The 11,874-nt window shown below is 44.7% G+C and overlaps 1 protein-coding gene across 1 annotated transcript; it reads right to left on the bottom strand.

Moving 5' to 3' along the window:
* Positions 1 to 4,132: 4,132 nt before the first annotated feature.
* On the bottom strand, positions 4,133 to 11,770 carry vash1 (vasohibin 1). The gene is made up of 7 exons (XM_036542975.1): positions 11,325 to 11,770; positions 10,104 to 10,192; positions 9,194 to 9,250; positions 7,818 to 7,892; positions 6,516 to 6,897; positions 4,807 to 4,916; positions 4,133 to 4,404 (listed from the first exon to the last, which is right to left on the bottom strand). Exons 1-7 carry the CDS (start codon positions 11,583 to 11,585, stop codon positions 4,332 to 4,334), a joined length of 1,047 nt encoding a protein of 348 aa, XP_036398868.1. The 5' UTR covers positions 11,586 to 11,770; the 3' UTR covers positions 4,133 to 4,331.
* Positions 11,771 to 11,874: the final 104 nt, after the last annotated feature.

The raw sequence follows: 11,874 nt of genomic DNA, 5'->3' as shown, positions 1-11,874 counted from the left end.
GAAATGAGGTTTTGACTGATTTTCCAGTCAGTGCAGGTTTGCGCAAACACTTGTGGAACATCATTAGGTTCACAAGATGAAGAGCTGAATTTACACCGCTGAAAAGTGTCCCCAGTGAGGCGCACCACCCCCTGCTGTGACTCTACACTTCAGCGTGACACAGAGAGACAGCGTGACTCGGAGAACGCGCGCACGGGGCACAAATCCCCAGACGCGCTGAGCGCATTGTGGGGAAGTAGGGCAGAACGCGTGCAAAGTAGGCTGACATTCCACGTCTCTTAACTCCATCTCCCAAGGAGGGGGAGGGGTGCCCCTGCTGACGTTCTGCTTTTTTCTTTCTTATTTCAGTTTGTCACAGTAGACAGTGGAAAGTCACTTGTGAATGCTACTCCTTGTATATGAAGTCTGCAGGGCCCTTTTGGCTTTCACTCGAAGAGCCGCTCTCCCTTTATTTGCGTTTCCTTACCTCCCCCTTCCCCCCCCACATGGGTGGCAGCTTGTTACTCGTAGCCCCCCCGCAGCCTCCCAAAGAGCAGCACTGTCCCTCTCCCACACTAACATATTGCTAATCTCCCCCTTGCTGAATTCTGCCGTTTCCTGGCAGCAGCATGCAGCTACAATTGAGGCTGCACGCTTTAATTTCATAATGGAACGTGTCAGGCCGAGAGGATCTCATTAGTCAAGGCTCACATTAGCAGACTGCAGTGCTGTCAGACAGACCCACCCGGTGGAGTCTGCGTTCTTACCTCTCGATAATGCAGTACCCCTCGGCTAACACACGCAGCCGAGTGACCAAGTGTACCAGCCGAACCTGGAACATTCCGGGCGCCAGCAAGGACACATGGACTGTCTGGAGCGGCGAAGTAGAGTAGCTGTTCAATGGGCTGTTTCAAGGTGAGACTGCTGTTATCGCACCCTTCAGTCTGTCTTACCCTGAACTACTTAAATAAAACGCCACACTAAATAAATGTGTATCAGTATAATCTACAGTTCATGAATGCAATACCTTAATTTTACTCCCCAGACTACACAACATCCTGTTTGTGTGTTGAAGGGTTAGGGACGTATGACACATGAACAAAGTACATTTCCAGAACTTCAAAAATAGGGTTAAATGCACTTGGTTTCAACTTCTGCACACAATAAATTTTCTGTGCCAGTTCTGGGAGCTCTGACAGTGTGTTTAAATATAGACCTTCCCCACAATGTGTCATAATGACAAAGGGAAACGTAGACACTCAGCAAAATTAAGGCCTTCCCTATCCTGAAATAGGAAAACAGTCATTCCACACAAAGTGCAGTTAGGCGTTAAGATTTGGTTAGAGCTCCCCTATAATTCACAGCTTGATGTGATGATTCACATGATCTTTTTACAAATACCATACAAACAGGGTGTTATTCATGTGTAATTAGGTGTTCGCAGAGTTTGTATTTTAAAACCACAAACACACAATGAAAAAAAACGCATCCTGGTTTATTAGGATTCAAGTGTGACAAAGTAGTAGTGGTTTTTTTTTTTATTATTTTAACCATCATTTTTCTGGAGATCTAATCTCAGTTTCACAACATCTCAGTTCCATTCAGCACGTCCTGTCATCTCTACAACAGACACACAATGTATAGTCTACTAAGCAATAACAAAAAATTGCTGGGATTCCAAGGGGCCATTCCTCAAACTCCAATCCTTGCGTTGTGGTTCGTCATGGTGTACAAGCTTCAGTAGAGGGTTTGTTACGTAATTAGTGAAGCTGTAGCCATGTGATAAAATGGATGCCGAATTCCATCAAAACATGGCAGCTCTGTATGTTCTTTGTTGCTTTGGGGGGACGAGGAGGGGGATGCGTCATTTGAACAAACTCAAAACAGAAAAACTGCCCATCTGTGGACGCTGCCTGTCTCTTTTTATAACCGGAATCCTGTCAGTTATGCCGGGTTAACATTATCAGCGTTATCTCTGGGGCAGGGGCACCAGTGCGCTTACAGTGAAGGGACGCTGTGTAATCTGCTGACCCAGCCCTAAACCCAGTTTCAGCTCACACACTGCATGTGGCCCAGCCAATAACCCTCACTATCTTCATTACACCGTGAAATTATATCCATTGATTTATCTTTGTTTTACGTCCCATTACATAGGGAGGTCTCTTCATTTGAACTGAAGCTCTCCAGAATTGCAGGGATGGAATAAAACAGCTTTTCTAAATGATGATATACATAAAAGAAAAAGTGGATTGGCAGCTGTAAAGCCGAAAATATCTACCTATGGATGGCAGCTAAGGTTCCAGACATACCACTGTGTGTATACATGTGAGATTGTACAAGTTGCAACAGTGGCTAAGCTGTTGATGACGATGCACTGATTTTGTTTGTCCTGAGGGGTGCATTTCCCCAATGTGAATTGTCCAAGTATTTGGAAAGGACATGAAATACACTTAAGGCCTTATTACAATGAGGAACAAGTACATTTTTCATCAGAAAATATGGCAAATAAGTAAAAGTAAATAAGCAATAAAAAAACAATTATGCAATACTAGCACAAAGTTATACATGCTGTTAATGATTTCATGCATTTATGTGTTTCTAACATTTGTTGGATTGTCTGTATCCTGTCAAAAATGGAATGTTTTCTCATGTTTTGAGGTGTACTGTAATAGCAAACATATATTTCTGTTTTGTTCGTATATATGGACACAAACTAGTGTTGAGTGGGAGTCCCCCCTGGCTGGAAACTAATTTGAGTAGAAAAATTAAAATGAAACAGCTTTGCTGAATCAGTATACTCTCCGGACAAATCTCCTTGCAATTGGTTTCTACAAAGGGGCATCATATTCAATTCCTGGAAGGCTGGTTTATCACAAAGAGATATGAAAAAGCCAATTTGGGTTACTGATTGTGCTAATTAGGTCATTTAGAGCAGAGATTTGAGCAAAAACCAGCACGCGCGTGACCCTCTCATTGAGTTTGATACCTCCGGGTTATACTTGCTCCATAGAGCTAAATAATTATTCAACAAGTGATTACAATATCAACATGTATAAAATGGCGGTGAAGCCCCTCCACAGCGTTTACAAAAAGACTGACATGTAAACACCTGCACTGTAAACAACCTACTTTTTTGCACCTGAATCTCATTAAGACTTCACATACCTTGGCAAACAATTAAAACCATATGATTACTACCTGAAACCACCTTTAAAAATAATGATCGTAATTCTCTCTGGACAGTCCTTTTCTTGCGACACTAAATGTGCCAAGATGTTCACAAAACTTTCACTATGAGCTAGCTACAACCCAGATACACTTGAAATAATCAAAACTACTGAAATGAAAGTTGCAGTCTCTCCTTTGGCAAGTGTGGGGGATCTTTGAGGCAAATTTTGTTGGTATTACATGGAGTCAACAATTAGTCTGTTCTTGTAGTAAGTCTATTCTTTCTGGAGAGACCAGGTATCATTTTTTAAAACCCAAAATTTCTCTAATGAGTTTCTAACTGACCAAAGAAAGTCTGTCAAAAATTCTCTCAGAGTATCAAGAGGTGTCATAGAATCTCCTAAATGCCTCTCTTGTTTTGGCCGCCTATGAAACTTCTAACAATGTGGCCCCCTCAGTCAGTCACAGGTAAGGGCCATAATTGAACAGACAGACAGAAAAGTGTCTTTCAGCCAGTCTGATCCGGTGAACCAAGACACCAAGACATCTAAGGATCATGAGTGTGTGTGTGTGTGTGTGTGTGTGTGTGTGTGCTGCTTGCACCATCTCTACTGCTGGAGCACTTATCCAGTGATTCCCCTAAATTTACCTCACAGCAAGTGTGTCTCAGTGCCCTGGTTCTAGTGTGTATGAATTATACATTATTATCCATTAAATCTTACATGAAGGCACCAGATGCTAACTAGTTACTACAAAAGCTAGGTTACTGTCCAGCAGGCTACAGGTTAATTGTATTTACACACATCTATTATTCAAATTCTGTTCAAATTCCATTGTGGTGGAGCAACCGATTGGATAACTGGACTCAAGCGACCCAAAATCAACGCATCTATGCTCATGTTTCCACCCTGCTTAGTTTCATTGCTTTACAAATCACATTTTTGCACAGCAAATAAACAATGTCCTGTATCTTTAAAAACACATTCTTTGTTAATAATGAGTCATTAAAAAAAAGCAGTTTTGCCTTCATCTTGTTTTTTCAATAAAAAGTCACCATCGCTTATCAAGTGTTAGGATGTGTTTGCACTGCAGACATCTCACAGTTAGCTCGCCCTCCATGAATAGCCCGCTGCAGAAGTTCGCTGGTCTTCAATGGCTCGCCTGGTGGCCCGGGGGGACTATCCTCACACTCGGATCTGGTATCCATTCATGTCCCCAGGGGGTTTCGGCTCCAGCACCTTCTTTTCGCCTGATGGGCTGCAGAGGAACAAAAATGATCATGTGACATGGCTTAAATTTAAAGCCATAATTACCATTGTGTGGATATGTTATGTGCATGCTTCATGAAGCTCTGTCATTTCTAGCACTCAGCTTCTTCTGCAAAACAATCTCTATCTGGCTTACAGTTTGAAGTCACCATTTCAGTGTTAGACAGTGAATTTACTAACAAGGAAAACTGTGTCATGGCATGCGGTCATGTGACAGGCAACTTTTTTTTTTTTTAGCTCTTTGAAGTCATCATTCTTCCACTGTGTAACCCCCATGCCCTGTGAGTCACAGATGTCCAGTCATATGTATCGCAATACAGACATTGCAGGCATTTTCCAAAGGCCCTGTGGGTATCTGTCATGAGGCCCAGTGACCTGGGGCCTGACCTACCGTCTCTCGCTGCGGCTGTTCCTGCGCAGGGGGCTGGCCGGGCCTCGGTGGGGCGATCCAACATCCCTCTTCCTGTCTTTGGTTGGGGATGGGGGTGCGGCCTTGCTGATCTGCAACACAAACCCCTGCGTGAGTCTCAGACACACAGCAAAGCTGCCTGGGAAATTCCGTCATCTGGCTCAATGGTATGTGAGTGGTTTTCCCATTGGGTGCAGCAGCCTATGTGCAGCCATGTCATACTCTGTTAGAGTTCAGCTATGGAACTTGCACGAGGGAAATTAAAGCCTGCGCAATTTCAATTTTGTGTAAAACTTGCTCAATATATTACCTTCATCCAGGGCATCTCACAAAGATTATATTTTAAATATTTCCTCATTTATACTGCTTAACGCTTGCTGACGCAATCCAATTTGCTGAAGCCAAAAGTCACTACAGTGGGGGAGGGTACAACAGAGACAGCTGGCTATATGTAATATGTAAAGGAGAGGCTCCAGTTAATTAATTATTTACTTTGTTTCATTTAGTTAAAAGGGATAATATGCAAGTCAACATTTCAGCATCAATGCACAGAGTACCAGAGTAGCTACACAGCTAATTTTCATCCACAGTCACTTGGCAGGTAAACCTGTACAAAAACGGTACCTTGACAAAGTACCTTGACTTGAAGGCAGGGTAGGACAGGGAGTATAAGAGAGCTCAGCATCATTACAGTACAGTAGGAATGCCCGTGCACACAGCGGATCAGATCGCCTTCCAATTACTTAGAGTGGTCATGCATGTGGTAGGGGATACTGAAATCTGCTGAAGGAGGTACAGCCAGGGCCCACGGGTGAAATATGCCCCATCTTTAATGTAATTGGAGGGCTGCTTCTGATCAACGAGAGGCGCTCTCTATAAAACACTAGATGCTGATTGATGCCAGTGTTCATGCCTGACGCACACTGGTGCTCTGCAGTGCAGCAGAATTAATTCTTATTGCACACGCACAATGTACTTTACTGCCGTCTCTCTCCTTATTGATTCCAATAATAACCTCGTAACAGCCATTTAATAACGATGAATCCAGTAGTGGGCTCTTACTGTTACCTCATGCAGGTCTAAAACTGAAGCCATAATTTAGTCTTTTTAAACAGGGCATCATATGTGCTCTGCAGATAATCTCCCCTATGATCCGCTGTCACGTGACCTCAGCAGCCGTGAGCCCAGATGTGCCCAAATTCAACAGCACGCTAATTCATCTGCTAAAGTGGCAGAATGGGACTGTTGTTATCTGCGTTGATTAGAATGAACTCTAATGCACAGTGAATGTTCAGACCCTTGAAGACACTGGCAGGTAAACAGCCCAGTCAGCATCTGTTAGTTGTCACTTCTTATTCAGGAAGTGAGAGAAGGAGGAGGAATCAGATTTTCCCATGCTGCAACTGACTGGATTGCTTATACTAGTCTCCATAGACTAATACTCACATCAGTTGGGACTCTGAGAGTTAGTTTTAGACACTGGAGTGGAGATCACCTCTATGGTCCACCTCATCTATCATCGCTCACATTCATAAACCAAGGCACGCCTAGACTCCACAATGATTAGTCTCAGACTGTTCAGTCCCTACCTCTATGCCAGCAGCCCTGCTATAACACCTGCTTTCAGACCAAGTTCTGCCAACTTCCACTAATAAGCCCAACCCCTTGAAACCACACCCTGGCCCCCTAACCTTAAGCCTCATGTCGCGGGTGTGTCTCTCCAGCTCCCGTCGGAGCTCCTCTTTCGAGAGCTTGTCCACATCCAGGATGGAGTGCTTCCACTCAATCTGCTCCACGCTGTGGGGGTCGTGTGACACGTACTGGCCGATCTTGACCTTGCGCATGGTGTGCCAGTAGCCGCGGTAGGCGCCCTCAAACTCCTGGACGAGGTCAGCCAGCGTGCGGAACTCCAGCGGCTTGTACATTAGGTCCTCGCGCCGGCTGATGCCCAGTGCCCCGAAGCGGCCCCCGCTGTGCACCCCCAAGACGATGTGCCGGAAGTGGTTCCCTGAGAACTGCGTCTTAAAGCTGAGGGGAAAGCGCTCCACCCCTGGCATGCTGTTGGTGAGGTAACTGGAGGGAAGGGAGACAGAGTCAAGGATGGAGGAAATCACGCTTGAGATACATGGAGACCCTTCTCATAGGAAACCCTCTACACTTAATCGGTTATAAAACAGAACTCACAGATGACACTCTAGTTCTGTATATTGTCATCTGTTACAATCAGTCTTCAGTCTTGGTGAACTGTAACACAAAGGGCTAAACTGAGAGGGGCATTACTGCTCTGTGATGCTGAACTGTTCAGACCAAAACTGGGGAGGGATTTTTTTTCAAGGCAACAAAGACACGTTTGTGAGGACGCGTGCCTCTCGTCTCAATAGACACACTCAGCCCGAGAAGGCTGTGTAATCGCATAATCCGTTTTTGCCACGCCGGTGCCTGCTTTTTCAGCAAATCTACTTTTTATGTCGATCCTGCTTCTTGCTGACAGCTACCGCATGGTTTTTCCTCAAAATTTCGCTTGGAGATAATACTCCCCAGCTCAGAAACGCTCCCAAATTGCAAAGAACAAACAAACATTTCCTCTGAGGGGGTTTCATTTCATTTTCCCCGAGTTATCCTTGGAGGGGCCAACTAGCCTCCCACCAGAACTGCACAGTGCATTCTAATACGGTTTGAAATGTGCAAATCCGATTCTGTCTGTTTTCCTGTTTTTTATCCCTTTAATAATGTTTTCTAATTACCCACATACAGTTTCCCGTGGATTAACAATCATTCTGTTCTATTGTACTCTGTGGACATTTTCATAATTGGCGTGTAAAAAGGACCTCATTATATACCAAAGTTATATAATAGTATAATATTATATAATTATAGTACTGAGATTATATAGATGGATGATTAGGGCCAACTTTGTAATGTGGTGTTGTACAATCAGCCAATCATGGTCCATGTGTATTCCCGAAGCAGGAGCAACAGGATGTGAAGGATACATTCCCAGGATCACTGCCTCCAGACATTTGATTGGTAGAGACTCCCGGATCATCTCCTTAGCAATGTCCATCAGCCTAAAAGAGAGGTAGGGTTATTCAGGACACACCCACAGGTCAAACATGGACCGCTCAAGTCAACCAGGTGGTGACCTAATCAAGTATTCATTAAAGCACAGGTACAAGGAAAATATTTAGGAATATTTTATGCTCTGTGACAAAACTGCCTATGTCATTATTATTGCCAGGTTAGCATGCTAAGGCAATTTTGTATGAAATTGGACACTAATACTAAATTAACGTGCTCGTGTAACATTACCATAAAACATTCTCTCAGTGTTCTTTGCTCAAAGTTAAATCCGTGTCTGCTGGGGAATGTTAGGGGTGCATGTGACATCCGCTGCTGACTAACAGCACAGATATGCTGAGAGTACCTTTAATTCAACAACCTTTGGTTCTATATGTTGTCCCATTCAGAAGAGAATTCATCGCTTGCTGGATCTTTGAAATAACTGCCTTATTTGATTCATCTTGCCCTACGGGTTGGACTTTGCTTCATCCAGATTGGAATAGCATTTGATAGCTACAGATTCTCCTCCCTCCATTAAATGAAATAAGTCAAGTCCTTGCCGTAAAAACTTACTCTAATTGTTTTTCGCATTTATTTAAACGAGGTAAAATTTCTCACTTGTCCTTCGCTTACAGCTTTGTAATTAACAGCAACAGTGAAAATGCTGTTTCAGTACATTTCCCCTTGTATGGTGTTTGAGTTAATAAAAAATGTTGCTATGCTGAATCCCATAAAGGGCAATGCACTAAAAGAAGACACAGTCACACTGCATCTCCATTCGATAAGCCAAGATTAACAGGCTATTTAACGTGAAAATATTTTGTGGGAGTGAGCTGAAACTGGTAAAAGAGATGCTTGTTTAGTCTTAACCATTCCACTTGCAGTATGGGCCACCCAAAAGATGCAGCTCATCTGGAAATATGCATCCTGCTTTGCTTTGATAACAGTTCCCTAAACCCAAAACCTCATGGTCTAAAAGTAACCAGGCCCTTGCAGAGGCTGATCTGGGGCTTCTCTTCCAGAGTTAATCATCACGGCGGTATCCATTCAATCGGCAAACATCCTTCCGAGTCACTTCCTGTGGCTGCTCTCTCACGTCCTGCCCAGCTGGTGATATCACAGCCACAGGAAATGCCATTTTGAAAAGCAGGGACCCTGTCTTTGGGCTGCTGTCATCTGATAGAGGGCTTGTGAGGAACGGGCATGAGGATGCATTTAATGCAAGAACCACGCTCAAATAAAGGCTTTTCACCTAAAAATCCTGTCAGAGAAAGTCAGAACGACATGGCAAAAGAACCGGCACACATACGCAGTAAGAGGCCTGCTCTTCTTGATTTCGAAAAACTGTGTTCCAGTGTGATTGTACCTGGAGGACGCTGTTAAGTATCAACAACAGACGGCAAGGCAAGTCAATGTCCGACAGCACGACAGCACAGAACAAGACGGATATTTTAAACTAGGCTAACATACAGAAATATAGAACTTTATTTATAGTGCTCTGCAATATTTATATTATGCATAAATTATTGATGGCCTCATGACCTCGAGGTTTTATGCTCATGCTTCACTTACGAAATACTACTATCAGAAGAATTTACTTCTGAAATCATTGTGAACACAACTGTATAATAAATAATTCTAGCAGGTCAGGCTAGTTCATGGTATTGTACACTTGCTATCAGCCTGTGTCATTAGCTGTGCTTATATACAGCCATGCTTATAAACCTGCCTGTACAGATTTCCGTAAATTAGGCGTTTTCTTTGGCTCTCTCTTCATTGATGCACGTTTCAGAGATTACCTCCATCCCCTGCTTTGCATCCTGGCCTCATATTCATTTGCATATCATAAATTCTTACCTGCATTGATGAATAATGCATGGAACGCACAGCAAACACACATTCAGATCTGTGGGCGGCTATACCCCCAGCCGGGATCTCAGATTCTGATCTGGGGCTGCAGACCCAAATGCTGGAGCAGCGTGTGACGCCGACGGTGACACCGAGGACCAAAGCCTGCCATCACCTCGGAGGGAGAGCGCCCAGCCCCACGGCAGGCTCGGAGGTAGCATTATAATGAATAATGAAACCTCTGAGCCGTTTCCCGCCCTGCCCTGTCGATTCCAATAACGTCACCCTCCGCCGCTGGGTCACTCATCGGGTTTGCCGAGCCGGTCGCGGGAAGCCGGCACCAGGTTTACGGCGCAGAGAAAAAAGGATACTGCAAGTCCCTGATGTATCTCTGTATGGCTTCCAGGCGTAGCGGGGTGGTGGTGGCTGGCTGGTACGTAGGCACGCTTGGTATCGGAATCTGCGGAACAGAACAAGACCCGTGCAGTCTGCTGGAACATGCACAATCCCCATATTCACCGCAGCTGGAGAATGTCCTCTTGTTCAACTTTTTTTTGGGCGGCACTACCCATGGCCAGAATTTTAATTGCTCCCTCGCAAGCCGCACAAGGCATCAATTAACGGTGGAGTGTAATCTCCTCAGAGGATACAGGCTAGCATTTTTCCCCCCGCTCTCCTTTCCGTCCCATTCTCTGTAAATCTACAGATTAGGTCTGACTGGCTTGGCCTTCGATGCCTCTGTTGAGGAATGCTGCGATTTTTGAACAGCTCTGAACATCTGCTATGGCTCAGACAGGAGCCAAGGTTATAAATTCTGCAAGGCTACCCGGTTACCTTGGCTGACAGTGTCTGTGTTAATGCCTGCCTTTTGAATCTCACAGTCCAAAAGTTCTGAGCAAATAATTACCTACATGATATGGGTATAACATGTTACGAAAGGATTTTATCTTTTTCTTGCACAGGAAAGTAGTATTATGTGCACTGATGACATTGACCTGGCAGCATAACCAAGTTTTGTGGCTCATATAGAGTGTGCTGCGCTACAGCTAGGTGATAGCTGTGATCCCAGGATGTCTGGATTGTAAATGATTGGTGTGAAATGCCTGAGGGGCCATAACGGAGTCTATTACAGCCATTCTGCAAAGTCAGCTAGCCACCACCCATTTCCAATGGCAATATAAATCTGATTAGTAATGTAATGTTCAATATGTTATGAGAATATATACTCCTAGCTGAAGGTTTTATTCTTTTCATCTCAATTTTAAATGACTGGCTTGTTTCTGACCTAGATCTAATGTGAACCTTCAGGGAGTGGCATTGTAGCGTTGACAAATAGATACAGGGTTCCTTCTTTCGATTCAACCTGAAAACCACTGTCGGTATTCAGCACTTGCTGCATGTTTGGAATGACGGTGATAGAAGTATGAAAAACTGGAGCTTGCATTGGTGATCAAGGTCAAACTGGGCCTTGGGTAAGGAGGTTGGCACATTGTCCACACACTCCATATAATTATGTCGCTCTTACGCCGATAACATTGACAAGCTGCAGGGCGGCGCTGCTGCACCTGGACTAAAGGGAGGGCTGCTCTTACCTTAGGCAGGTCAGTAGCTCCCCTGATCCTCCGCCCAACAGCCTCGCCCTCAGGGTGAATCCGGGCTACGTGCCGCCACATTCGCTCCCAGGTCTCCTCGTTTACCGGCAGGCCTCCCCGGTTCACATAGAAGGGCACCCCTCCGTCACGCAAGTCCTCGTCTCCCTCATCCTCCTGCTCGTCCTCCCTTTGCTCCGCCCCCTCGCACCCCGCCGTGCTCCGCATCACCCCCCCAGCGCCCGAAGTCCTGTCCCCTGACATGTTGGGGATTTGCCCACAGCCCCTTCCTTCCTGCCCCCGCACCCTCCACTACCTGTACAGTCTCACAGATTCTCACTGGTTAACACCGCAACAGGTAAGACACACCGTGCAGCTCGTGACACATGCTGGCTACAGTGGATCTTTGCAAACAACCAGCTTTCACTTATGAGATAATGAAATAATGCCAGCAGATAAATGCAAACACAAAATCAAGTGTAACTTTTGCAGTTTTGAATAAAATAATTAAAAAACTGTGTAAAGAAAGCTACACTGAATACTTGTTTAGAAA

This window comes from Megalops cyprinoides, chromosome 12, assembly GCF_013368585.1.
Source record: "Megalops cyprinoides isolate fMegCyp1 chromosome 12, fMegCyp1.pri, whole genome shotgun sequence".
In the NCBI taxonomy this organism is placed as follows: Eukaryota; Metazoa; Chordata; class Actinopteri; order Elopiformes; family Megalopidae; genus Megalops; species Megalops cyprinoides.
Note: the sequence above shows the minus strand (reverse complement) of the source record. Positions and strands in the feature narration are given on the sequence as shown.

Bases quoted from the DNA above. Each gene is read 5' to 3' on its own strand.
- vash1 (XM_036542975.1), bottom strand. From the start codon at position 11,585: ATGTCAGGGGACAGGACTTCGGGCGCTGGGGGGGTGATGCGGAGCACG. The intron at 6,898-7,817 runs GTATCCTTCACA...CCTTCCCTCCAG, and splicing joins GAGGCAGTGATCCTGGGAAT to TTACCTCACCAACAGCATGC. The intron at 4,917-6,515 runs GTTAGGGGGCCA...TTTGTGTTGCAG, and splicing joins CCCGCGACATGAGGCTTAAG to ATCAGCAAGGCCGCACCCCC.